We start from the raw sequence: 25,612 nt of genomic DNA on the forward strand, positions 1-25,612 counted from the left end.
GTACCACATTGTCACGGCAAGGGCACCTGCAGTTTTCCAACGTGCCATGGTGGGGCAACCACTCCGAGGTCAGCATCACCTGAATATCCCTAGCTAAGGTACAAAGCTCTCGACTATGGAGCATGTTTTCATGAGTAGACAGTTGGCAGTGTATATACCCTGAAACTATGCTCGACGCCGGTAATACAACACCGATGACAATAATTGCCTTGCGTCGTTTCCATACTTCTCACGGGGTGCAATGGACAGGCGTTCCTGGCTTTCCTCCGGGGCCGGCGTCAACCATGAAACTCTGCCGAGATACCACGGTGCAATCGGCAGTATGGACGTTTCTCGGTACAAGCAATTCTCCATCCCTCACAGAGGTTACTTCTGCCTGTTTCCCCGAATATCATGAGATATATAAAATATGGCCATTGTGACGGGCTCAGATACGCCCAACGTGCTCCCTCTGATTAAAAATACTACAGCTACTTGGGACAATGCAACATCCATGTTATGATGCAGCCTATAGCTGCAGAGTTGATTGACGAGTTTCGTATCATGACAGTAAGGAGGGGCAGAGTAGTCATCAACAGGCCTTGGGGGCGACGTAAGGGACGCACATTGAAGATGGACGAGGGTGAATATATTAGAATCTTGTAGACTCTGGGAGCGAGCGCAAGATGGAGCTTATACCATGTATTGTGACTGAACACCACTCGGCCATGAGGGACCAACATCAGAAAGGCAATAGAGACTGTGTGGTACGGAGTACGGAGTACTGTGGGGGTGTTTTGTCGGCGATCGGATTACGTAATATTCCGAGAGGCTAGTCACGTGACTAGCCACTTGGCGTTTCTGTGACCACCATGCTAGTTAATTCATTTCAAAGGTGAACCTCCCCGAAGCAAATTGCATTCGGGATATCCCTTGGTCGAGACTTCCAGCTCTATAATGCCACCTTTCATACAACAAGCCAGTGATGCCATTGTCGTGTCTACGAGGCACAATGCATCGTGCCGGATTGTCAGAGAAGCTCCAACGTTCTTTCGTGACAAAATCCTTCGGTCAAATAATGGCACGGATTACACCTCCGGAACTGGGCCCTCATATCGACTAATTGCTAGCCCAGGATCTTGATATGCTGATCTCTGAAGTGCTTGCATATCTGGAGCTCGGATGCCTGATCGGAATACGGAGGGGAGCCGAGGCGAATGAAAGCAACTGTCAGTTTGAGTTAAGTGGATGATCTTGACGTCTTCGATTCAGCCCGGAGTCGGTCCGTGTCGTTTCATTGGTGACCATACTCAGCCTTGCCCCCTGTTCTCCCTTCCTTTCCTCCTGCAGCATGCTTTGAGAGATGGTACCTGATCTCAGCGATCGATCCAAGTGCGCGCCGGGTCCTCGTCGACATACTGTGGTACTGTCTCGGCTTGCTTCAGAAGCTAAGGCTCGACGCCCCAGAGAGGCGGCCCCGCTCTTCGTCACCACCTTCGCAGCATTCTGTGTTTTTCAGCATCAGCATGGTTGTGATTAGGATTTTGATGACCTCAGACCTTGTGTCAAGCAACCTCCTTCACTGGCATTTGAAGCACTCAATACGAGTATCATGACGACAGAGCAGTGACGAAATCGAGGCGGGAACCTTCAGCTGAACACGGGAGGGACCTCGTCAGCGACTCTATGAAGCATATATATCCGGTGTGTATGCAGTTAGCCAACATTCCTCTCCAGATCCAGCTTATCTACTTTCTAAACGTTGTTCAATCGCAACGTTAACACCAATCCGTTCTACCTCAATTCACAATGTCTGCACCAGGCAACGAATACCAGCCCGGCAGCGAGGGCGTTGAAGGCGCACATACCGCCGATACTACCCAAAACGACTACAAGTCTCGAACAGGTCAAAGCCACATCCCCGTCGTGGGCGACGACACTCGCGTTGAGGACCCCATCGACGAAAGAACAGCCGACTCTGACGCTCAGCTAGGTTCGTGGCCAATGAGTAATAGTCTTCGAGAGACGGTTTTTGATGCTAACAGTTGCGAGTAGCTCGCGATGACACTGACGCAATCGACGAGAGCAATATTATCGGCGAGCGCACACGCGGAGCGGCCAAATCTGGCGGCTATCGCGAGCCAGGTGATGAGGAAGGGCTGCCAGGTCCGGAGGACGGCACCAGCGCTGTTCGTGGAGGTCCAAATCCATAAGAAGCCACTACTAGGTCTGATGACATGAATGGGTATGGCCTTCTGTACCATTACAAGGATATCCGATGTAATCACAATAGTTACTGGAAACTATGACAGGCGCCCTGGTGGTACACGATGCTGTGAACCTGTCCCGTCATTTCCTGCTCCTAAATATCCGTTTGTTGCCCGAAGCTGCATGTGACCTCTGTTCACAAGGAGCAGATACTCACAGTGATGATGGTCAAAGTCAAATATTCATTGTGACTTCATTGCCACGACCGGCCGTGGATAATCAACCGGGAAGTTTTGATCCATCTGGGAAAGACATCTGCTTCGAAATTGACTATTCAAACATGTTCTCTTGCCTGTCCGGCAGCTCGACACACGTGTACTAATTCGTGGAAAGCCAGTCGTTACATATGGCCATTAATTCAGAGCTGCTTAACGTGAACCTGGACGTTGAGCAACATGGACCATACTGCTGCCGAGGCATGCGCTCCAATGAAAAGAACGTGTCTCCTTGCTACTTATCTGCTCCGAACAGATCCAGGAAGTCAAAAATCAACGCGATGGCCAAGCAGGGAGCTCAGATAGGCCTTACACAAAGGCAAGCCACGAACACCCAAGGTACAGATGTCGCCTCCTCGGATCTGACATGGGCTCATGGAGAAGCTTCGTACGAGCAAAGCGCAACACACGTTTGTTTGGGCACGCTGTTGGCCGGGAAGCTGCTGAAACCAGACCAACTCTAATCTGCATCTCCCGCGCGTGGCATCACGGTGGGCACTGATGCGATGGGTTTATGGGGAGGCTGGGGCTTATCGCTTAACTAGTCGAAGCCACCGAGCCCACCAGCCCCAAGCCCGCACGCCCGCAAAGCTCACCCACAGCAACCGCAGCCACGGGCGCCGATGGGCCGCATCGCGACGTGCGTGCTACCTGTCTCCCCAGAGCTGACCTGACAACAACCTCTTTCTTCGACTTCCTTCCCCTTCTGTCATCCCTTTACCGCCGAAATTTATCTCGATTTATCTATCATATTGGTCGCGAAGGCTTTGCGACCACATTGCTAGCATTTGCATCTCAACACCATCCCATTGGAGGTAGTTAGACATCCACCTACCCACCACTCGCTCAGCGATCCGACGCTGACGTCACTATGCCGTCCGACGAGCCTGAGAAAGGAGACAAAGGTACGTCCTCAATACACCCACCGAGCATGGCCACGAGCTTCATAGAGGCGCGCACGTGCGTCGCTATAATACTGCCATCTGTCTTTGGCGGACGAGATTCTGTGGTCTGATGAACGCGCCCATCTGTTGTGTTCGCGTCCCTGGCCGCATCCGCGCTAACCGATCATCACTGCAGTAACATGGAACTGGGGCGGCGGTCAACCTGGCGGCACTGTCGCCGAAACGAAAAAGGAGGGCGAGCTCGCCATCACGTCCAAGCGCGGCAACAGGATCAAGAAGAACGCTGATCCGAGCAACCCTGCGGTCCACGTCGAGCGATCTGGCAACGACGTCGTGAAGAGGGCCTCCGAGCTCAATGTCGAGGAGAAAGCCAACGGCAATGCTGGCGCTGATGACTCTGGTGACAAGGAGGAGCCCAAAGAGACCGAGACTGAAGCTGAGACTCAAAATGGCGAGAAGAGAAAGCACGACGAGGTAGAAGAGGACAAGCAAGCCGACACTGAAGAGAAAACGGCCGAACCCTTGGAGGAGAACGCCGAGGGTAAGACTGTCAAGGCTAAAGAGCCTGCTGCCAAGAAACAGAAGAAGGAGCCGGCGAAGAAGGAGCCGGCCGCCTCCAGGGGGAAGAAGGGCGCCGCGGTAAAGAAGACTGACCAGAAGGAGGAAGAAGAGAAGGAGGGAGAGAACAAAGAGGAGAAAACGGAGGAGGAGAAGCAGGAAGAGAAGAAGGAAGAAGCCGAGCCAGTAGAGAAGAAGAAAGCCGGTCGACCAAAGGGTTCAGCATCTGCTAAGAAGCAGAAGAAAGAGCCAACGCCGCGGGCAACTGAAGGCATTGGGTCTAGAACAAGGAGTCGGGGCAACGCTTCGTGAGTTGACGAGGATGACATGTGGTTATGAATTGGGTAGTTCGGCAACTGTGGTGTCTTGCTGGACGAGGTTAGGATCAGGAAAGTCTGGGGTCGGATGGACTTTCAGGGACCAAATGAGAGATGTGTTTGTGGACAAGGGCAGGATAGGCCTGAAAGTCCGTTATTGTACAACATATCTGATTAGCATAGCTTACCCTCGAGGGTTATGGGGCACAAAAGAAGATGAAGTCGCCCCGAACCGAAGACTTGCGGTTTGCAGCTTTGCGCCATCTCCCTAGCTAAGTCGTTGCTTATTTACCCGGCACTCCGTATTTGCCACCTCTTACGACGGGTCCTTTATCATGATCAGCCAGACCTACAGCGGCAGTTCTCGGGGCGCTCCTCTCCACGCCTTTGCTCGACCTTTCCCTGTTGACAATGAGCCTTGCGGATTTCAACTGGCGAGGCGAGGCTGACTTCGGGGAAAGCCGGAAAGGAGCCAACTACGGCGGAGGACTCGTCGCCAAGAGCATACAGAGCGAGCACACACTGGATATAATTAGTACTTGTTACTTTGTTGTCTCGCGTGTGCCGTCTCTCTCAAGTGGCTTCTTCTACATATCCCAACCATTTCCCACGGCCCGATGTAGTCTTCCGTGGCGTGGGCTGGGTCATCCTGGCGCCTTGCTCGAATGTCAATGCACATCTGCCTCGATAATGGTGCTCTTCCGGCAAGCATACATCGTTTCTGGCTTCGGTTGACCTGCTAGGTATGAAGCAGCCCCCCTTGCCAGTATCAGGTTTAAAATAAACAAGATCGCTATTTCGCCCTACGATTCACCGGATCTCCGGACCTTGGTCTCTGGGCGACCTCAGCACCAAAGCTTTGCCAAGCATGGCGCCATTGATCTTGCCTATCACGACAATGAAGCTTCGCTCTCCTCACTGTAGCATTCGATGCTGCTGCAGCTCCAGCCTATGGTGTTATCCTGTCAAAGCTGCAGGTTTCGATGCCATCTTCCCGCATGCAGTGAAGCTACGGCGATGTGCCTCGCTAAATGGGAAGGTCGTTGCTACTTCGCAGGTTGCTGTTATGCACGATATGACTGCCGGTTTCTTGAACGTGGGAAACCAGCAATATGCCCAGGGTTGGTATTTAATGGTGTCACATCACGTCTTCTTGATATGAGTTGTGCATCCTCCTCCTCCTCCTCCTCATCACGCTGTTTCCCGTGCAGGCTCTGTCTTCAACCCGCTTTGATGCGCACTGATTACACAGGTCCATCCGTCACAATGAAGGTAGCTTTCATCCTCCTGCTCGCCGCCTCTACTGCCAATGCCATTCCCTTGGTACGGCGGCAGCTGGGAAGCTTCTCAAGTGGTCAACCATATGACCCTGCGACTGGGAAAGGCGCATCAATTCTTGGTTGGTGTTTACACAAGAGTGTCGTTAGACATTAGTCTCACGGTCAACCCAGGGGGCACAGATCCACAGCTCGACGTCGCAAACCCGGATGGTCTCGGGCAACAGTCGACAGATGCTGGTACGGTGCCGAATCTCAAGTGGCCCTTCTCTCTGTCGAAAACCAAAATATTTCCGGGCGGATGGACCAGGACTCAGGACGTCAACGACTTGCCCCAGAGTAAGGATATAGCCGCCGCACAGCAGCACCTGAGAAGGGGCGCCCTCCGGGAGCTCCATTGGCATAAAGTGGTACGCCATGGACGTGATGGGCTAGTCCGGCATGTGATCTGACTTTAACAGGCCGAATGGGGTTTCGTCTACTCGGGCTCCGTCCTGATCTCGGCGGTTGATGCTGATGGAAACTACCAGCTCCAGCAATTGGGTTTTGGTGATATCTGGTACTTCCCCAAGGGTGTCGCCCATACTATTCAGGGTCTCGAGGACGACAACGAGTATCTTCTGACATTCGATGATGGTGACTTTAACGCGGTGGGGTGAGCAGCGATTGATTCATTTACGTTTGTACTAGGCTAACTCATGGTCAGCGTGACATTCATGGTTGACGACTGGTAAGTCGAGGTTCTCTGCGAGAGTTGGATAGTGTAGGCCGGGGCCTCTAACAGTTGTGGCTGGGTCTCTGGTCTCACCTGATTGTGGTTGCCGCTCCACCGTCTGGCTTGCTTCTCTTTGGGTATGTCAACGTCCTAACGGTGGTGTAGGCTCGCTCATACACCCAAGTCGGTAATTGCGAAAAATTTCGGGCTGAACGAAACCGTCTTCAAGAATCTTCCAACGACAGATCCATACATCTTGAACGGCACAATAACAAACTCGTCAGTCTCGGGAATTAACCCCCAGCTCTCCGGCAACTCCTCCTTTGTCTACCGGACCTTGCAGCATCCATCTGAGTCCGTCCCGGGCAATGGTGGCACTTTCTATAAAATTGACTCGACCAACTTCCCGATCTCGAAAACAATCGCTGCGACGTACGTAACGTTGAAGCCTGGAGGCCTGCGAGAGCTGCACTGGCATCCGAATGTGCGTCCGAGAATACCTGGTATTGCTAGCATCCCGAGATGGACTGACTGTTGAATAGGCAGAAGAATGGCTATACTTCCACCAAGGACAAGGCAGAGCAACGGTCTTCATTGGCAATGCTAATGCTCGGACCTTTGATTTTGGCCCCGGCGACACGGCGGTATTTCCGGACAACAGCGGTATGTGCCCACCAACCGTATTGCTACTAAGTGATACTACCACTGTGTCGCTGACAAGTCTCCTTCTAGGCCACTATATCGAAAACACCTCACCGACTGACGATCTCGTCTGGATCGAGATCTACAAGAGTGACAGAGTTCAAGATATATCGCTGACTCAATGGCTCGCGTTGACGCCTGCGGATATCGTGGCCAACACCTTGAAGATCGACCTATCGGTAGCTCAGGGACTGAAGAAGGAGAAGCAATTGCTGATCGCTGCCAATACTACCTCCGGCTAGGGGAGAGGGTTAATGTTCTCCAGGCGCAGCAGTGCCGCTTTTGCAGAGGGTACTGTCGCATGGACAAGCGGAAGCCGATAACCCATTTTTGATATCGATCTGAGATACCCCGTAAGGGGCGGTGCGAGGCTCGGAATCTCCCCGACCTACCCAGGTGACGACCTTGCAATATAGGTCGGGAACCTAAAACGTGAAGAACCAGTATGGCATGGCGTAGACGCCCATGTTCGCCTCCAGAGAGGATAAGCTTTTGATGAAGCAGACAGTGACCACTCAGCAATTTCACTCGAGCAGTCACATTCAGCACGGGGAAGATGATCCCTGGCTTTTTGGATGACTATATGAGGCGATGCATCATCTGTGTCCCCAGTAACATGTACTGACACCCCGAGTCGGTCCGTCATCTCTTGTAGACTACGGTTGGGGCTTCGTGGAAAAACAATCATCGTTCACATCGCCAAACTCAAGCACGACTCGACCGAAAGTGGGAACTTGATTCTTGTGTCGACTGAGAACCGTGGCCGAGTTTGGGTCCGACCAAGTAGTTTCAAAGCACATTCATCACTATTGTCACTCGAAGCTGGAGAAACGGCTACCTCGGACGTCGATGGTGCTTCGAGCCGATTGCCACTCGAGTCAATCCACAGCTTCAGATGTGTCGAATAAGATGGCTCGCTGGATCGGCGATATTTTTCGTCGGTACTCGTACAAGGTATGGCGGCGAAGAGGAGCTCACAAGTGTGACGGGGTTTATATTTGCGACGGCGTCAGTTAGAGCTAGACCGTGCACTCCGGCCGTCTCAGCTTCGAGACGCACTTGCAGTCGTCCTTGTGGATGTCGCTAATTAACTGTGTGTGTGCTTTAGACCACTGGCCGCACCTGGCATGTTGACTTGCCTACAAGTTAGTTAGCAGACCGATGTTGGCATATCTTGAGCCGAAGCAACGATTCATCTCTTCATAGACGTCGCTTACCAAGGTCGAGCGCGGAGAGAATGTGTAGGACATTACTCCGTATTGACAGACACGAAGACAGTGGGACCGTCGACACCAGATTAGTGGATTAAGCACAGCTGGTCTGTGACAATCCCCCCTGATCACCGCCAAGATCTGTTTCATCGCAGGACGAGCGAGCACCAACCGACACGCATTGAAACAAGATGGCATTTCTGACATGCGGTTCCATGGTTTCGGATCATTGCTCGTCTCGACTGATCGCCAAACCTTGACGGGGAAGAGATTCAGCAATGCATCGCATCACAGCTAAGTGTCATTCACAGTTGGAGCCATTTGCCAGTCATGGCTGGTCGTACCTATTCGGAAGAGTCCCTCTCTCGACAGCTTCGGCCAGGAGAGTCCCATATGCATTGCTTTCTTTTTCGTCTTCTCTACCAGGTGCGAAAGTTCTGGCATTGGTGCAGCAGGGATATATATTTTGACAAATTCACGTGGATCCAGGTACTGGTCGCAGGAGCCGACTCGGCAGTCATCGTCCGAGCAAGAATTAGGAATTGAGCAAGTAAATCGCCTCGTTGAGCACGTTTTCATCTCGGTATGGAACGGCCAAGATCCTTGGGCGAGGCCTTGGCCACCGGAATCACAACATCCTTCTTGTCATCACCTGCGTACGACTGTCGGTCGCCTGTCACTCCACGCATACCACGGACACCAAGAACACCAAGCATTCTGGGCTCGGCGTCGGGCCTTGCGCAACCGGACACCTCTGCTCCCGCCGAAGATGAAGAGTTACACCCCATCATCTCCTCTGCGTTGGGCTTGGAGCTTCCGACAGCCAGCAGCGTCAAAAAGGGCAGGCCAACAAGACCTGCAAGCCTCAAGCCGGAGTCATTACACCTCTCTTCATTGTGCCGGGATGGAGTCACGGACCGGTTTCTTCCTCTAAGTGCTCAGTCGATAACACCAAGCCTGATAGATCAACCAAACCGTGTTCTCGGCCAGAATGAACTCACAACCTTTTCCGCCATCAACCTCATACTGGGCAAGACGATTGGGGTCGGCGTATACTCGGTACCGTCGTCTGTCTTCACCGAGGTCGGCTCGGTCGGAATGACGCTCGTCATCTGGCTTCTGGGTGCTGTGATCTCGTTCTGCGGGTTGTCGGTATACCTGGACTTGGGAACTGCCTTGCCTCGCTCGGGCGGCGAGAGAGTCTACCTCGAACGTATCTTCCGACGACCGAAAATGCTGGCCACCAGCATGTTCATGGCATACGTCGTGCTTCTCGGATTCAGTACCCCAAACTGCATCATCTTGGGAAATTATGCGGTATCAGCCCTGGGAGTTCAGCCAACTGTTTGGAACGTCCGCGGCATCGCTGTCTTTGTCATCTCGCTGGCCTGCTTCCTGCATGCCCGGGCGCCATCTACGGGCCTCCGCATCATCAACGTGCTCGGGGTGGGCAAGATGTTGATCCTGGCAGCTGTCGTCCTCAGCGGGATTGCCAGTATCGGTCGAGTCCCGGCCACGGCAGGCTCGGGCTCCATTGCCCATCAGAACTTCACGTCGATATGGGCCGGCACCAGCTCCAAGCCGTACAACTATGCGACCGCGTTGCTGCAGGTTCTCTACTGCTTTCGTGGCTACAACACGGCGAATCAGGTCATGTCAGAAGTGCGCAACCCGATCTCGACCATCAGAGTCGCGGGTCCGGTCGCCCTAACCCTCGCGTCACTCGGATATATTCTGGCCAACGTCGCGTACTTCTGCGCCGTGGAGAAAGATGATTTCCGCTCTTCCGGTGTCGTTGTCGCTAGCCACTATCTCCGCAACATCTTTGGTTCATTGTGGGGAGAGCGGATCCTGCCCTGCTTTATCATCATCTCAGCGTTCGGGAACATCGCTGCCACCTCTTTCGCCCAAGCTCGCGTGAATCAAGAGCTCGGAGTTCAAGGACTTCTTCCGGCGTCGGGCTTCTGGCGGAGAAAGAACGCCGCAGGAGCGCCAGCGTCAGGTCTCCTCCTCCACTGGCTCGTCAGTGTCCTGGTGATCGTGTTGCCACCTCCCGGCGAGATCTACACCTTCCTGGTCGAAGTAGGCGGCTACCCGGTCTCGGTCCTTTCCGTTGCCATCGCATCAGGTCTTCTCTACCTGCAAAACACGTCGGCCGAGCGCTGGCAGAGTCCATGTCCCGCGCCGCGGATGCACACGGTTGTGTTCCTGGCCGGTAACGCCCTCCTGCTCATCTTTCCGTGGATCAACCCTGGACAAGACAAGAGCAGCAACGACAACAAGAGATTCGTGTACTATGCATACCCAGCTACGTCACTCGGCATAATCGGTATGGGTGCCGTTTACTGGTTATTTTGGCAGATGAAGAACACCGCCGAGTTGCCTATCGTCGGCACGCCGCTGCTGCACGACTGGTCGTCCGCAGCTACCAGTAGCCAGGAATCACTGGGCGAGGATGAAGGCGGGGGGAGGGTTGGTGGGCCGTACGAGCAACGAGCACCTCTGCAGAAGTCTATGAAGCTTAAGCTCGACGACATGTTTGTGGTTGAGGCTGAGATTGAGGAGGAGCAAGAGAATTTAGATGACTCGTACCGGAGCTCCATGCCAACCGTACAGGAGGATGACAGGTGGGAAGACAACTCAACCCGCCGCTGCGACGCATTGCATATTTAGCAACGGCACCGCATAGACCTCGATAGACGAGAGTCAGCAAGCATCGCACTGAACGAGCATAGAGCTCGATAGACGACAGTCAGCAAGCATCATATTGAACGAGCATAACTCGAAAGACGACAGTCAGCAAGCATCACATTGAACTTTACACCGAATTCTTCGTCGCATCCAAAGACCTACATGTACTCCATACCTCCAGAGTTCAACACCAGTACTCCGCTCGTAGTTCTTGTTTTATTGCATACTCATAGCGTCAACGACTGACTCTGAAATACGACAGCGTAAGGTACGAGTATACTTGAAGCGTCCACGTCATCGGCATCCCGTGCCTCTCCTATCCCATCCCCATCGCCGTCCCCGTCTCACCAGGTTTAGTCCAATCCAATCCGATCCAATCCAACCAGCTCGCGGTGCCACACTCACAGATCAAGCCTGCTTCGGCGCCCTTCCCATCACCACGGCCATTCCCATCCCTACGAAGAACGCCGCCCTCACGACGTCCACGCCCACTAGGCCCATCAGATTTCCCCACTCCCTACCGTACCGGTGATGAACGTCCACTCAAAACTCCCTTGGGCAGTTGAGCGACCTCCGCAGCGCGACAACGATGCCCTCATAAGCAGACTCCCGTGCAAGCATTGCATTTCCACAGCGGCGGCGATAATATTCATAGACTTTAGTGTCGAGTTGAGTTGAGAATAAGGGAACTTCAATTGTCGAAGGTTGGGGTTCAGATTGTAGTAATTAACCTAGGTAGGTAGGTAAGAAATGATTGAATCATGAGCGACACGTCACGTCAGGGCGGCGCGTCACGCAGCTTGAAACTGAAAAGGCGGAATCCGGTGCGCTAGCATGTGATTTGATGATCTGTCCGCCGTTTCACTCTCACTCTCACTTCACCTTCACCTTCACCTTCACCTTCACCTTCACCTTCACCTTCACCTTCACCTTCACCTTCACCTTCACCTTCACCTTCACCTTCACTTTAAAGAGAATCCGTCTGGTCACTCTCTCTGTTCTCTCTTCGCATTGAAACCGTCAACTCTTCCCTCATCTCCAACGTGCTACGATGATCACATCTCTCATCCAGTTAGGCCACAGCCATTGGTACCTTGTCCGTTGATACTCGAGGAATGGCTGGTCCGGACGATCTCGTGGACGAGGAATCGATTCGAAGCATCATTGACATGGACTTGCTACCCTCATTGCTCGTGCTGCATGCATCTGCTCTGGAAGAATGCCAAGGTAATCTCAGAGGAACGTAACCACTTGCAGGAAAGGTGCCAATACGGCTTCTCCAGGACGAACAGGAGTCTATCTCGATCTGCCTCGTGAGCCTGGTGGTGAGGCGATTTCTGCCTCAGCCAGAACTGAAGTGACATGGAATTCGCCCCGAAAATGTCCTTCTTTGCAGAATCCCAGCATATGAAGACGATCATTTCGCCACATCGACCACTGAATACAGCACCATTTGCTGAACTCCAGGTGTGCACGGACATGGTGCCCTTGAGAATGGAAGCCTCGCCGCCATCTGATCTCCTTCCACCACTTCCTACTCCCTGCGTCGTTTCCGTCCAAACAATCGCCTCCACCTCGACGCCTTCGGTTTCCTCTTCGACAGCTTTTCCTTCAGCCCACTCAGCGATCCATCATCGCTCTGTGCGGCAGAATCCGGCTCTGGCCAGCGTATTTCCTTCTGTAGTCTACCCTGCTTGGTGAAGGTATTATACTCGCCTCGTCTTGGTCGAGGAGGGAGGCCTCCGACCCCGGGCTGCGTCATCCCCGTGGCGCGTTGTCTAGCCTCCCTTTTCTGGTAAAAGGAAGGTGTCCAGCTCATGGCCGATGATGCGGTCGTTTGGAAAGTAAGCCGCTTCGAACAGGTGGAAGCCTCAATTCTCAATTGTTGATTTTACGACCCAGACCGTTGCAAGAATCTGAGCTTGAAGCCTGGGAAATCCGGCGTTGGGAAGTGAATGAACGTGATCAATGGAACAGACCTTGGCTCGACGAGCGACCGGATCTCCTCGAGCTACGATATATATCTCCCCCAGTCTATCCTTGCTGACAAGCACAGATGTAAGCCTTGCGCGATCCCATTAGCAGGGAGGAGGGCTTCGCGGTCTCATGCCTGATAACCCGGGCGGGAGATGACGAAGATTACTGTCTGCGGAGGGCACCGTCCACTGAAAAGACGGCCTGCTTACAGCATGTGACTCTTCTCCGATCCAGGACACGGGATTCAGGACTAAGTAAGGTCTCGAACTCTGCCACAGTAAGTCGATAGTCTGATTGTATTCTCACAGTGGGGGAGGCTCCTAGGATGGAACGTTGATATTCCTTGTTCTGGAAATGCTTTTCCTGTTCGGTACTTTGGTACACTCAACCTTCCCACCATACTCACTCATCTCAAGCAGCTTGGCTTTACACAGTATGGGTTGACACAAACTATGTATCCTTGTCTTGACACAATGCCAGCCGTCACCCTTTCTCCCTCGCACGACTCCCTTCAATCACCCTGTTGTCCCAACACCGCTGCCCTCCACGGCCGCCTTTGCAACGTCAATATCCTGATCGACCGTCCCTCCACTGACGCCCACGGCTCCTATAAAGCTTCAACGACAAGTTAGCTTGAACCCCAGACGACAAGCACAAGGTTGTAGGGGATGGGGCGGATTGATTCGAGCCCGACAGCCACTCACAATCCCTCGGCATCATAAATCGGGAATCCACCGCCAAACACGACGGTCCCGCCGTTCGTTTCCTGAATGGCGAAGAGATCCCCGCCCGGTTCGCTGCGCTGTTTCAGTGCGTCGGACGGGATGCCGTTGTAGAAGACCACGGTCTTGGCTTTCTTCTGCGAGACGTCCTGTCCAATCCATGCGTGAGTAAAGGCCATGATGGACGCGAGTGCGTCGATCGATCACTCGACACGGGGGGACTCTCTGTCATCAGTGCCCCAAGGGACGTGAAAGGACGTACAATGCTGCCTAAGAAGGCGTTGTCCATGCGGACGAATCCAACAAGCCAAGCGGACGGGTCGAGGACGGCGATGTTTTGCGGGACGCTTTTCAATCGTCTCGTTAATCAACACATTCTTTCTTGTGTGCACGGAAATGGAGTGGAATGGAATGCATGGTGCGAGGCCTCCTCTGTCTGACTCCGGGGGGAAAAGAAAAAAAGGCGCCAGCCCTTGAGAGGCCGGCCACGCGAGGAATGCAGATCACACCAGAACAGACCAGACCAGACACCAGACACCAGACACCAGACACCAGACACCAGACACCAGACACCAGACACCAGACACCAGACACCAGACCTACTTGATCTCCTTTGCGCGCTTGATGCCCGCTGCGAGCACCTTCATCGCCTGCTCGTGACTTATGTAGTGGCGCTGGGAAGGCGTCGAGCCCCATCCGTGCGTCGCCTTTCTGTCGACTGTTTGAGACATGGGTTGGGCTCGGGTCTACCCGGGGACGGACTTCAATAGTACAGTGTAGATGGTCGGTCGGGAGTACCGGGAACGGACTTCAATAGTACAGTGTAGATGGATCGGTCGGGGCTACAGACACAAAATGAACTGTGGAAGAACAATCAATGGACAGACAAGCAAAGCAGGTAAACAGGTAGTTGAGTCTTTTGCAGTTGCCACGCGTCAGTACTGCCACTTTTTCCCCGCGTTCTTATGAAGCATTCTGGGGACCATGATTACGGTGCCACGAGCCGCGACCCCTCGAACCGGGGGAGGAGGGAGGAGGGAGGACGATGCTGACGAACCGTGAGCGGGGAAACTCCTGGCGTTCGAGGTGAAAAGCTGGGGGCGCATGGAAAATGCCGACATGCATATGCGTACGCGTATAGTCTTCGCGATATTGTCGCCGTTCACATCGCCGAGAACGACCTTGTGGTGTGCAGACAAAGCGGGACAAGTTAGTGTTTGGTTTGTCGGCGGCTGATCGACCCGTACGTTCCCGTGAAGCCGCTGCAACCCCAGATACTGAAGTGGTCTCATGGAGTCTTGGCGGAAATGATTAGACGAGCTGAAGAGGACCTCCCTGGTCCCGGACTATATATACAGGTGGGTTGGATGTACAATATCGTACACAGAAAGCACGCACCTACACCATACCTTGCGTGAAATCACTCCTGGACACCGACGCTATGCTTGGTCAAGATTTATGCGTAACTGACGTGCCAAACTTCCGAACTCTGAACCCGTGCGCGACGTGTAGATCTTGCTCCGACCCTTGCTCTTGGAACTTTTCAGTTTCATCCCGATCAGCGCCTTTGACATCATCTTTCATCTGGAAACCACCAAATACTTGGGCTGCATGCTCTTCCGCGCGGGGAGTGCCCGGTAACCGAGTGTTGAATGCTCCCCTTGAGAATTGGCTGGACACATTAAGTCTAAATTTCTCTCGTGCTGGTGCCATATGTTCAGCCGGACTCCTTCGATGCTTGGTAGCAACTCTGAGTGCACGCGGCATGTTTTCTGACACTCGGAATTCTGTCCTGATATCCTCGGGTGCTAGATTGAAGGCGCTGTAGAACTGCCCTGCCCAGTGGATCACCTCTTCCAGGTCGGCATGGGGCCTCTTGCGCCCCTTTCTCGCTTCGATTTCGCTCAACGCCTGTCTCACAAGAATCTGCAAAGTACGGCTGTCAGGAACGACAACCTGAGTGAGCTCTTGCGCCGCATTCTCGGGCTCGTTGGCAGCTCTAGCAATTGGTATATCCGGATCGTCGCTTCCAATGATGGTTGTCTGACTGCTGGGGAATCCGAGTCCATCGTGTGGTAACCCGGTATCGATATTGAGTGACGGTGGGTATGCGAGCGAAGGCTGACCACGGGACGACGGCTCGACGGAGCTTTTGAGAAGGGCTTCGGAATCCATGGCCTCAGTCTCCATGCCAGATATCGACAGGTGGTTACTAGACCTGGGGGTGATAGCGATCTCCCGCTCCACCGACTCTTCTGTTTGTGGCTCCGGGAAGCCCTCCTCATCGAAATCTGCGATATGTTCGTCAGGCACAGTTTCATCGTTGTCATGCAGTGCCCTGCCACGTAGAGTGTCAGACTCTCTCGGATCTTTACAGAATAAGTGCCAGACATTGCGGCCCTCCAGTGCGCCTTTGGTCTCGACGATGGCAGAGTAGACCACGTTGAACGTCTCTGGGGAGAGATGAGGCTCATTGCTGACCGGAAACTTCGCTTTGAAGTTGCCCACTGTCTCCGCTGCCCTGCTGTCTGCCACATTCTCCAGGAGACGTAACAGATAGCCGATCTGCTGCTTGAAAATTCTCTTCTGATCGATCCTGAAGCTTGCTGGTGATGAATCATAGAGGCCATCTAAGACTGTAGAGAAGAGTCGAAGAGCCTGTGTAAGGTCGGACGCCGAATCTTCCTGTAGCAACACTTCGGGGTCGACCTCCAACCGTAGTATCGTAGCTGCGAGACAGGCAACCATCCGGGGGCTGTAGCCACCACCCTCCGCCTGTTTCAGTTCTTGGAGCATTCGACCCGCCTTCTCCCACTCCCGCATGGTGATGTAGCTCATCACAAAAGCTCTTAACATGTTCACCGTCATTTTCCTATCAGAGGCAGCGCATATTGACAAAACTCGCTCCAACAGGGAAAGGTCCCCCTTGGCTGCGGCATATCGAGTCAGCGCAGCTGCAATAGAGGGCTGTCCCCAGGTTGAAACAGGCAATGCAGCTCCATCAATGTCATCTGAAAAGAGAAGCCAATCTCCAAGTCCAAATAGCTTGGCACTGCCAACCAAATCAAGAAACGCTGCCAGTTTGTAGGCAGGAAGCTGCCCATAGGATTCGAGGAACTCGTTCTGTCCTCTGCCAAGTCTGGAAGTGAAGAAGCCGTCTTCCGGACGAAGAGAAAGAGTAAGAAACTCTCCAATAGCTTGCAGCTTGTTGCCATCAACCATTTTCTGGATATCTGTGAAGGTGTCGACTGCTTTCTTGACCAGGTTGTTCTCGATGCAACCTTGAAGAGCTTGATGGAGAACACCCGCTTGCAGCTCAGAACGACCCAGAACGAAATCGAACGTAAGGCCGGGTTCGTGGCGGGGCTGCTCCTCAGCAATCTGCAGATCGCGAAGACGGCTCAGAGTTGACGCCCAGGCGTGCAAGCCGCCGACGTGGCCAGGGGTATACAAGCGTTCAGTCTGAAGCAGCCGAACAGCAAGATAATCAACGTATGTTGGAGCAACACTCGCAGGACCCAAGAAGGACACAAGTTCCTCTAGGTCGGTCTGAACTTCATGGACGGGGAGAGCGCCATTCCCAGCCTCCGAGTTGAGATTGTTGATCAGACTGTCGGCAACAGCAACGACCACTTCAGCACTGATGAGCTTCTGGGGATTGCTGACTGGAGAGCGCGAATCTCTTCGAGAGACCACGTCATCAGAAGTCTGTTCCGCTAGATAAGCCATCTGATTCTGATCATTCCGAGACAGTCCCACATCAGTCCAGGGAACAGCCCGCCATGGAGTTGCCACATCTGCGCGCAACGACTTGAGGATCCGAACACCGGTCGACGCAAAGCCAGCCTCGACACAGCACCATAGGATGAATTCAACCCAAACTTCAGGACCAAGCTCACGTCCCTTTGATCGTAGGGGACCACCTGGTGGTTCAGGGAAGAAATTCCAAGAACTCCTCTCACCCTTTTTGGACCGGGTAGACACTTCGTCCTGGTAAGCATGCCAAACAGCATCCGACAGCGTTGACAGGATATTCGAGTTTAGGAGATGCAGAACCGGCGGTTGTTGGACGGTGGTGGTTCCTCGTGGCAGGCAGTGAGCATAGATATTGGATGGGACAAGCCCCAACCTGTGAATGAGCGCCAGGATCTGATGGACAGTATTCATGACCTGCTTGCCTTCGTCCGGGCTTAGCTCGGAAGATGCAACCACGACATCCGCCAGAAAGGCCCAGATGAGCTCCATAGCGGTGGAGTTGTCATCCTCCAGCAAGGCGTTGTCGGAGGATCCAAGCGAAGTTCCCAGAGGACGTCGGCTTACGTGAAAAGTACGTTCCAGCTCAATAGGCGCACCAATTTCCTTCCGGAATGATTCTTCTGGCCAATTGATGTTGGAAGGCAGCTCGTCCTTGAAAGGCTCGTTGGCGGCGAGCGCAACCCGCTTCAGCAGCACCTCGGCGAGGTGGATGACGGCCTTGTGTCGACGCTGATGTAGCACCATGAAGGCCAGAACATTCACCCCACTCTTTCTGCCACCACGCTTGAGTGCGGCGAGCACATCGGCAAACACTGGCTCTCCCGTAACGACGGTCCGTGATTCAAGAAAATCCAGCTGACTCAAGCCTCTCGGAAGATATCTTTCCAGTTGGGCTATACAGTCCTCAACAGAGCTTCGACGCGGTTTCTTTGTAGATCTCCTATTCTCTCGTGAGACCCTTGTTCTATGTCCATGCTTTGCATAATCCGGACGATCGGATGTGCTTCGAGAATTGATCGCGACATCTCGAGATGGATTGTTGAGGCTTGATTTGAAGAGTTTTGGCGAGCTGCGAGTTGAGAAGTTGAGGTAGGTAGTCCTGCAGGTGACAGCGGCCGTGCTATGTCCAGGCCGCAGGGACGGCAGACGCGAAGCAAGCAAGATATTGCGGGTTCGACTTCTGGAGGGAAGTTGCTCAAAGCATCTGCGCATGACCCGGAGGATAGATCGAATCGGAAGGCATGTGACGCGGATCAAGACGAGAAGTACGAGCAAAAAGAGCGATGAGAGGGAGTCGTGGCCATGCGTTGGGGAGGCAGACTGCTCGAGACTCGCGACTTCAATGATGTCGACGACTTTTCTGCTCGCGAGGCTCGTCGGGAAACTTTCAGCCTGCGGCCAGATGCGCAAAAGGTCAGAACGCCAACGGTCCAATCATCATTTGCGGATATTGACTGTCTGACAGAAAACCCAGATCCCACCCGTCTTGGTGTAAAGTCTTTTGGTCAGACAGTTTATTCTCATGCTTTTTCCATCAGAGTCCGCTCACCTCTGTGTCACCATCATCTCACCTTCTCTAACCTCTCTCACCTTCAGCGTTGTTATGCTCTCGGCTCAAAATCATGAAACGGCGTAGACGCGTGGTAGTGCTACCCAGTAACCTGGAGGATAATCGCGACGGCTACAAATTTATCAATGTTTCTCACCCAGAAGAGTCCAAGCTGGAAAATACCCAGAAAGCAATTCGATATCATGTTATGAGAAGAGTTGCCGATTCGCGCAGAAGGCGTCCGCACTCCTGGGCATTGATCTGTAAGACACCTGAGCCCAACCTCAGGGATGTTCCAAGCACGGATAACCTGGCTCAGGACTCGGCTATGCTTCAGGATCCAGGGTCACGATGGGGCGAACAAGTCCCTCGAGCCTTGCATCCCTTCAGCATCTTTCCCATCGACACGGATTCCAGAGCTCGGCAGCTGATCCATTTTAGTACGCTTCTGTACAGCATGAATTTTATTGCTCCTTGGCTCATCGGGCACCAGTGCATGTTGAGGGCGACTACCTCTACCGACCGTTCCGAAACGAGTGGTGGGCAATGGCTGTTGTAGACTGCACCGCGTTCTACCTCTCATTAGCGAACGCGGCGTTATTCTTCAACCAAAAGACCATGAACAAAGGCAGCGAATACAGCGACTTCGAAGAGTCCTCGAAATATCTGAGTCTGTGTCTCAACCAAGTCGTGCATAGGCTTAACCAAGAACCCGACAACGTCAGCGAAGGTGTCATTACCACGGTGCTTGGATTTCTCTGTCACGACGTCGGTTTGCCCGAGCCCCAAAATATACACATCTGATAACGAATGGCAGTGTACTATTGGCAGATGGGACCGGTACGCTATGCACATGGGTGGTCTGCAGAACATCCTTCGGATTCGTGGCGACTTCCAGCGTCTTGACAGCACTATCGCAATGTTCGTATCTTGGTAAATATCACCCGGCGGAGCAAGTTTCGTGGCCAACAAGACAGAATCTGACTCGTGGAAGGTTCGATGTGCTCGGATCCTCGATTTTTGACACGAAGCCGCTCTTCCCGTTGCCTCGGAGCTCCACCGCATCGACCTCACATGACGGCACGCTATCCATAGCGCTGCAGCGACTCGTCCTGCGACTCTCAAGTGGCTCGAACCAAGATAAAAAGATAGCTACTGCTCTTGAATCCTCTGCGCAGCTGGCTGCGTTCGTGAACGAAAATGCGAATAATCCACGATTCTGGAAAGACGGTGCAACTGCAGCGAGACGCATCACGCCCATCATGCATCTTCTCCTATCACTACCGCGATCACCCGAATTCGATGCTCCTAGCACTGTAATCCCGGAAATCGCGCCGCCTGAGCTGGTACGGCTTGCCCTACTTATCTTGTTGACCAGGTTGAAGAAAGCATTTTCGCTCGTCTCGGACGAACTTCACACCCTCCTAGAGCGATTCCGGCTCATGGTCAGTGCCTCAATATGCTTCGACGGGACATTCCCGGAGCTTTTTCTGTGGTGCTCCGTCATCGTTGCAACAATGGATCGAGCAGAGCAACAGAGAATTGTCTATATCAGTGCCATTTCTACTTCTATGGGGAACATGGGGATTCAATCCGGCGAAGATGCCATTGCATGCGCAAAGCAGCTCGTCTGGATTGATTCATTGATGGGCACTGGGGCTCGAAGCCTCGAGTCCGAGCTCGATTGTGCTACTCGCTCCCTTTCCATGTCCCCAGAAGCTTCCCACTTCAACAACCCGTTTGCGTCACTTCATACAGCCTGAGCGACCACTGTTATGGCGACTCTTTCACGCAAAGTCGTTGATCCTGCTGCAACTCAACCTCCCGTTATACCTCCTGAAACAGAGATGAACTGGCCGGTGATCCATCGACTCTTCTCCGAAGTAAGAAGTAGGACGGCGTCAGCGATATCTTCTACGGTTCCCATTCGCTCTTCAGCCCTCGTCATTGGGAGAAGGAAGTTGTGCACAGCATCAGCCACTGGTCCCTTGGGCAGCCCGTCTGCGATGTTACCATGTCAGTTTCGTTTCAATATCCATGAGAGTCTCTTACCAGTCGGCACGGGTCCAGGAGCGACGGTGTTCACTGTGACCCCGTAACCACGTCCAAGCTATTGGCACCACAGATCAGCAAAGGTGTTACGTCTCAGACCCTTCGAGGAGAAACACCAGCAGTGGAACTGCAAAAGGCTTCCAGCGAAAGATACATACCTCTGTGGCCATGGTGTAGGCCAACGTGTCCGATGCAGCCTTAGAAGCACTGTACAACGGTATCGGCGCCATCCCCATCTTGGACGCGATCGAGCCAATGTTGATGATGCGGCCGCCACGAGGCATGTGTGGAATGACCGCTTGCGTCATATACAGCGACGCAAACACGTTCACCCCGAACGTTCGTAGCACGTCCTCCTCTGTGGCTTGCAAAGCCGGACCTGTTGCGCCTCCGCCGGCGTTGTTCACTTTTCACCACGTATCAGCTCATGGGCGCAAACAAGGTGCAGTCTGAAGCATAATGGACAACACACCGAGGATATCAATCTTCTCCACCTGAAAAGCCTTCAACGCTCCCTCAACCAGGGTGCTAGCACCTCCAGGATTGGTGACGTCGGCCTGGACGACAGCAGCTTTACCCCCAGCTGCTTCGATCTTCTTGACTACGTCTGCTGCTCGGGGTCCCGTTGCCTCAGATACATGATTGATCACGACTGAAGCACCGTTGCGTGCAAGAGCATAGGCAATACCGGAGCCGATGCCATTTTCCTTGCCCGAACCCGTGACGATGGCGACTTTCCCGGCGAGGGAGAGGGTGTCTGGAGCCATGGGTAACTGATTGGAAACTGCCTTCGGAGTGTGACGAAGAAGAACAAGAAGTCAAAGAAGAGAAGGGGCGTTTGCTCAAGAGGAAGTTGTGGAAGAAATGAGGTCTTCAGGGTCCGGCTACTCTATATATCTTGTAGTTATTCATGCAACCGCGGTCGTCGACAGGCATCCATCATTCCATCGGCCGAACGCGCCGCCTGGGATCATCGCCGACGGGGCGGGCCAACACGTCGCTTGACGAGCCCTTCGTCCACCGCTTTCACGATGTATGATGGTCTGTTCTGTGATCGGTACGGAGACTTCGAATTATCCGAATTCCGACTATACCCGAAACGGAATGAAGAACCCCCTGTCCTGCATGAAGTGGATGATTCGTCTACCCTCCTACTGGCTAACCTCTCCTGCTGCCTTGGCGCCCCGAGGCAGCAATCACCGTGGCATTTCTATACACTGCTCCATAGTGAGACCATACAGGGCTTTGACGGAAGGGACAGAAGCTTCGTCCTTCGTCCAACGTCTGAGGGACTCGACGGACGATGCATCAGAGCTGGTGTCCGGCGACGGAGGAAAGCGAGCCAAGGAAAACGGGGCAGACTGCGAGTGTGCGTGTTTTGAGACGGAGTAGCTTTGCCAGGCGTGACTCAGTGCCAAGACGATTCATTTACGTGACCTAGGTCCTCCGGTCGGGTCTCATTGTCCTCTGTGACTTCCTCTCAGCGAAATTCACGCACTTCTGTGGCTGTAGTGAAGCGGAAGCGACGCAGGTAGGGGAGTATGATTGGTGGATGGAAGGGACATCAGATAGCGGGAGAAGGTACCTAGTCTCTAGCCTCAAGGGCGCTGCAATGGTACGCAATGGGAGACTCCGTCCACTCGTATTGTAGCCCGTCCAAGATACAAGTAAAGGTGCTCAGTGCGACGGAAGCGACAACTCGGAAGCTGCGCTGCTGCTCACAATAAAACTCAGGTGCTGAAACAGGTTCGCTCTGCACTTTGCTCTCGTTTCTTTCCTTATTCTCCCCCCTTGAACCGTTCGCTTTCTGTGAATAACTATTCTTTCCTTCTCAGAATGACGATAATTCCCGAGCATTCCGATAGCAAGCAACCGACATACGACTGCGAGAAACAGCTCACACAAATGAATCTTACAGACGTGGACCAGGAAGCAAATGCACAGGTAATTGTAATCTTTCCACAGTTCTCTTTCGAGCTTATCACTGATTAAATAAAGGAAACACAGCCAGCCCCAGCTCCTAGACTACCAAGACTACGTCTCCTCAACGGCGTCCTGGCGCTTCTACTTCTCCTGCCATGGATAACAGGAATGGTATACCTGCGAAAACCCCTCTCAATCTGCGGCCACGAAGTCAGAACTCCGCCGACTACCGCACTGCTTGGCGGTTTCGCAGCATGGACCGGAGGACTGGCATGGTCGTATATTATCGACGAGTTGCGCATACCTCACCCGGAATATCGAAAGTGGGCACATCATTTCGCATCGCTTCTATGGGCATACCTTTGCGGGTTTCTGTACACAACGTACTTCACTTCAGTGTATGGGACGAACAACATCCCTCGGGACGCTGTACACTAGCCGCACGAATATCCTATCGTCTCGCTCCGAACTGCTCCGCCGACGACACTTCCTCCACAGGATGTTTGTTCAGACTCTCATATAGCTGTAGGTAGCTGCCGATCAAGAATGCCCAGGACCCCCTACATGCCGCAGCGCGTTAGCACAAGTATCCCAGAGGAGTTCATAAATAGAGGCACAACGCAGCGAAACGAGTAACACGATACCACGTTGCACAAGAGATTCAGGGATTCAGGGATCCAGGGCTGCAGGAATTTCTCCTCACCAGAAAGTGGCCAACCCGGCCTCATATTGCGCTCCTGAATTCTTATACGCCATACCGAGGGCACCACACAGCGTGAAACCCAGCGCGCCCACCAAGTTCCAAGCCGCGATATGCCAGCCGAGGAGATGCGGGGCCGGCTTCCACCACTTCTGCTGCGTCTCGAGCATGTACAATGTGCTGCTGACGATGAAGCCACTGCCGCCTATCACCTGGGGGATCCAGTACGCGGCGTTGAGCTTCCACTGGGGTTCGAGGTGGTCGATGATGCCGGGGAGGGCGGTGATACCCGACACGCCGAACACGGTGGCGCCGAAGAGCTGGGCACAGCCGGCCAGGAAGCCGAGTTCGCGAAAATAGTGAGTGCGAAGGTCTTGCCAGGATGCGAACCAGCGCCATTGCTTCTTCGTGTCCACGTCCACGTGGTTTGTTTCAGACTTCGACCTCGGTTCCGGTCTAGGCATCGCTTCTGGGACGGTCAGCCGGGAGGGTTTGCCCACGAAGTTGTGTCGGTTCTGGTGGTGGTGGTGGCAGTGGTGGCGGTTCGCGACGATGCGGAGCCGTTGTCGGCCCGCGGCACCTTCGTCATCGACGAGCTGTTCGACGGCCCAGCCGAAGCAGCCGGTGTTGTTCGCGTTGACGGCCTCGAAGATCAGGAGGATGGAGCCGATTTCGAAGAAGAGGATTGCGCCGATGAAGGCCGTGATGCCGCCGCCGTAGTAGATCTCGCCGTCAAACTCGGTTGAGGGAGCCACGACGGGCAGCCAGACGAAGAAGCCCTATCCATGGTCGATCAGTCAGTCAGTCAACAATGAGTGCATGAGCGACATTCCGCATCGATCGGGCCAACCGTACATTCATGACCCAGATTACGCTGCCCGATGTGAAGATGAAGGCCACCAGCCAGGAAATGTCCCATACGGGATAATAGGTGAATGTTCGGATGACGGTCTTCAGCACCTCTCGAGGATGCGACGTCCGCCGCGGCGTTAGGAACGAGGCCTCCTCCCCGGTGAGCGGCCTTCTGACGAGTAACGGGTGGCGACCTTTGCGATTATCGCGCGACCGCCATAGAAACCGGATGTCCTTGGCCGGGACGTTCGACTCGTCCAATTCCTTCGGGGTTCTGTGCCCGTTGACGCTGTCGTGTGACGTGGCGATATGGTCGGATGGTATTGTTTTCGATGACGCCGGGTCTGAGTGTTGAAAATGTGCTCTCGTCGGGTTGAGGAAGCCACAGGGCCCTTCGGCGCGCTGGAGTGTCAATCTGTCGTCGCCCTCAAAGGGCTCTCGCGTATGGAAGTGCCTGTTCCTGGGCGGCATTTTTCGCGACGTTTCACTGAGGCGTAAGCGCAGACAGTCGTGTGGCTAGAAAAGGCGGGAATTCTCGCTTGTCCATCTTCCAACGATTGTACACAGGTATGGCAGCCAGAAACTCGACCGAAGTCTGAAAGCGCGGAGCTCGCGGCTTAAAAGGGAACAATGAAGATGACGTTGATGTATTCGGATTTTTGAGCCTGTCAAGCGTGGCGTGTTTGGTCCCTTGTTTCCCTTCTTAGATAAGGGCGCCGAGCTTGACTGAGCTTAACTTGATGGCGCGGCGGCGCCTACAGTACACGGTGCTGCGGAGAGACTTGTCAGCTACTCAGCTAGTTAAGCGACCGCCCGAAGAGCCGCCGTTGGGCAGCCAAGACGTAGCTGTCCAGGCTTGTTTATGGGCTCTAAAAATCTACTGGCACACTTCTCTCTTCTTTCTGCATTGGAACATTCGCCAACTCCCACCTGTCATCGACTTTGCTGACTGAGCGGACTTCACATGCTTACTGTGTACTTCGTATGTACTGGGCAGCTTTGATTCTCCGTGCCGAGCATGGGTACTTGAAGCCATCGTGCTAGTATGTGGCGCGCTCGTTTCTAATCCAGATGCAGTTGACGACCACCTTGTCGGTCCTGGACCTCAGCTCGCATGTCTGGCCTATCAAAGGGCACGAATCCTCGACAGGCGCTTCCATGCTCGCTTTGACGTGATGCTGATTTACCAGTCAGTGAATCACTCAAACGTTGAGCTTCGTTCATTGGTGTGAGACGGCCCGGA

General features: G+C 53.6%; 9 protein-coding genes across 9 annotated transcripts; 5 read left to right on the top strand and 4 right to left on the bottom strand.

The window, feature by feature from the left end:
- Positions 1-1,788: 1,788 nt before the first annotated feature.
- Positions 1,789-2,192, top strand: G647_02885 (uncharacterized protein; the record flags this gene model as incomplete). The annotated part of the gene is made up of 2 exons (XM_008727231.1): positions 1,789-1,972; positions 2,035-2,192. The coding sequence occupies 2 exons, from the start codon at positions 1,789-1,791 to the stop codon at positions 2,190-2,192; spliced, it is 342 nt and encodes a 113-aa protein (XP_008725453.1).
- Positions 2,193-3,333: 1,141 nt separating this feature from the next.
- G647_02886 (uncharacterized protein) lies at positions 3,334-4,237 on the top strand (the record flags this gene model as incomplete). The annotated part of the gene is made up of 2 exons (XM_008727232.1): positions 3,334-3,367; positions 3,543-4,237. 2 exons carry the CDS (start codon positions 3,334-3,336, stop codon positions 4,235-4,237), a joined length of 729 nt encoding a protein of 242 aa, XP_008725454.1.
- A 1,314-nt stretch (positions 4,238-5,551) lies between these two features.
- On the top strand, positions 5,552-7,178 carry G647_02887 (uncharacterized protein; the record flags this gene model as incomplete). The annotated part of the gene is made up of 6 exons (XM_008727233.1): positions 5,552-5,929; positions 5,981-6,174; positions 6,226-6,249; positions 6,400-6,718; positions 6,777-6,897; positions 6,967-7,178. 6 exons carry the CDS (start codon positions 5,552-5,554, stop codon positions 7,176-7,178), a joined length of 1,248 nt encoding a protein of 415 aa, XP_008725455.1.
- Positions 7,179-8,732: 1,554 nt separating this feature from the next.
- G647_02888 (uncharacterized protein) lies at positions 8,733-10,820 on the top strand (the record flags this gene model as incomplete). Its single annotated transcript, XM_008727234.1, has 1 exon — positions 8,733-10,820. One exon carries the CDS (start codon positions 8,733-8,735, stop codon positions 10,818-10,820), a length of 2,088 nt encoding a protein of 695 aa, XP_008725456.1.
- A 2,510-nt stretch (positions 10,821-13,330) lies between these two features.
- G647_02889 (uncharacterized protein) lies at positions 13,331-13,716 on the bottom strand (the record flags this gene model as incomplete). The annotated part of the gene is made up of 2 exons (XM_008727235.1): positions 13,331-13,430; positions 13,520-13,716. 2 exons carry the CDS (start codon positions 13,714-13,716, stop codon positions 13,331-13,333), a joined length of 297 nt encoding a protein of 98 aa, XP_008725457.1.
- Positions 13,717-14,986: 1,270 nt separating this feature from the next.
- On the bottom strand, positions 14,987-18,037 carry G647_02890 (uncharacterized protein; the record flags this gene model as incomplete). Its single annotated transcript, XM_008727236.1, has 1 exon — positions 14,987-18,037. The coding sequence occupies one exon, from the start codon at positions 18,035-18,037 to the stop codon at positions 14,987-14,989; it is 3,051 nt and encodes a 1,016-aa protein (XP_008725458.1).
- Positions 18,038-19,170: 1,133 nt separating this feature from the next.
- On the top strand, positions 19,171-20,605 carry G647_02891 (uncharacterized protein; the record flags this gene model as incomplete). Its single annotated transcript, XM_008727237.1, has 4 exons — positions 19,171-19,282; positions 19,336-19,610; positions 19,660-19,775; positions 19,837-20,605. 4 exons carry the CDS (start codon positions 19,171-19,173, stop codon positions 20,603-20,605), a joined length of 1,272 nt encoding a protein of 423 aa, XP_008725459.1.
- A 53-nt stretch (positions 20,606-20,658) lies between these two features.
- G647_02892 (uncharacterized protein) lies at positions 20,659-21,661 on the bottom strand (the record flags this gene model as incomplete). The annotated part of the gene is made up of 4 exons (XM_008727238.1): positions 20,659-20,843; positions 20,895-20,952; positions 21,053-21,300; positions 21,367-21,661. 4 exons carry the CDS (start codon positions 21,659-21,661, stop codon positions 20,659-20,661), a joined length of 786 nt encoding a protein of 261 aa, XP_008725460.1.
- Positions 21,662-23,516: 1,855 nt separating this feature from the next.
- G647_02893 (uncharacterized protein) lies at positions 23,517-24,840 on the bottom strand (the record flags this gene model as incomplete). The annotated part of the gene is made up of 2 exons (XM_008727239.1): positions 23,517-24,296; positions 24,373-24,840. The coding sequence occupies 2 exons, from the start codon at positions 24,838-24,840 to the stop codon at positions 23,517-23,519; spliced, it is 1,248 nt and encodes a 415-aa protein (XP_008725461.1).
- Positions 24,841-25,612: the final 772 nt, after the last annotated feature.

The sequence above is a fragment of the Cladophialophora carrionii genome, assembly GCF_000365165.1.
Source record: "Cladophialophora carrionii CBS 160.54 unplaced genomic scaffold supercont1.2, whole genome shotgun sequence".
In the NCBI taxonomy this organism is placed as follows: domain Eukaryota; kingdom Fungi; phylum Ascomycota; class Eurotiomycetes; order Chaetothyriales; family Herpotrichiellaceae; genus Cladophialophora; species Cladophialophora carrionii.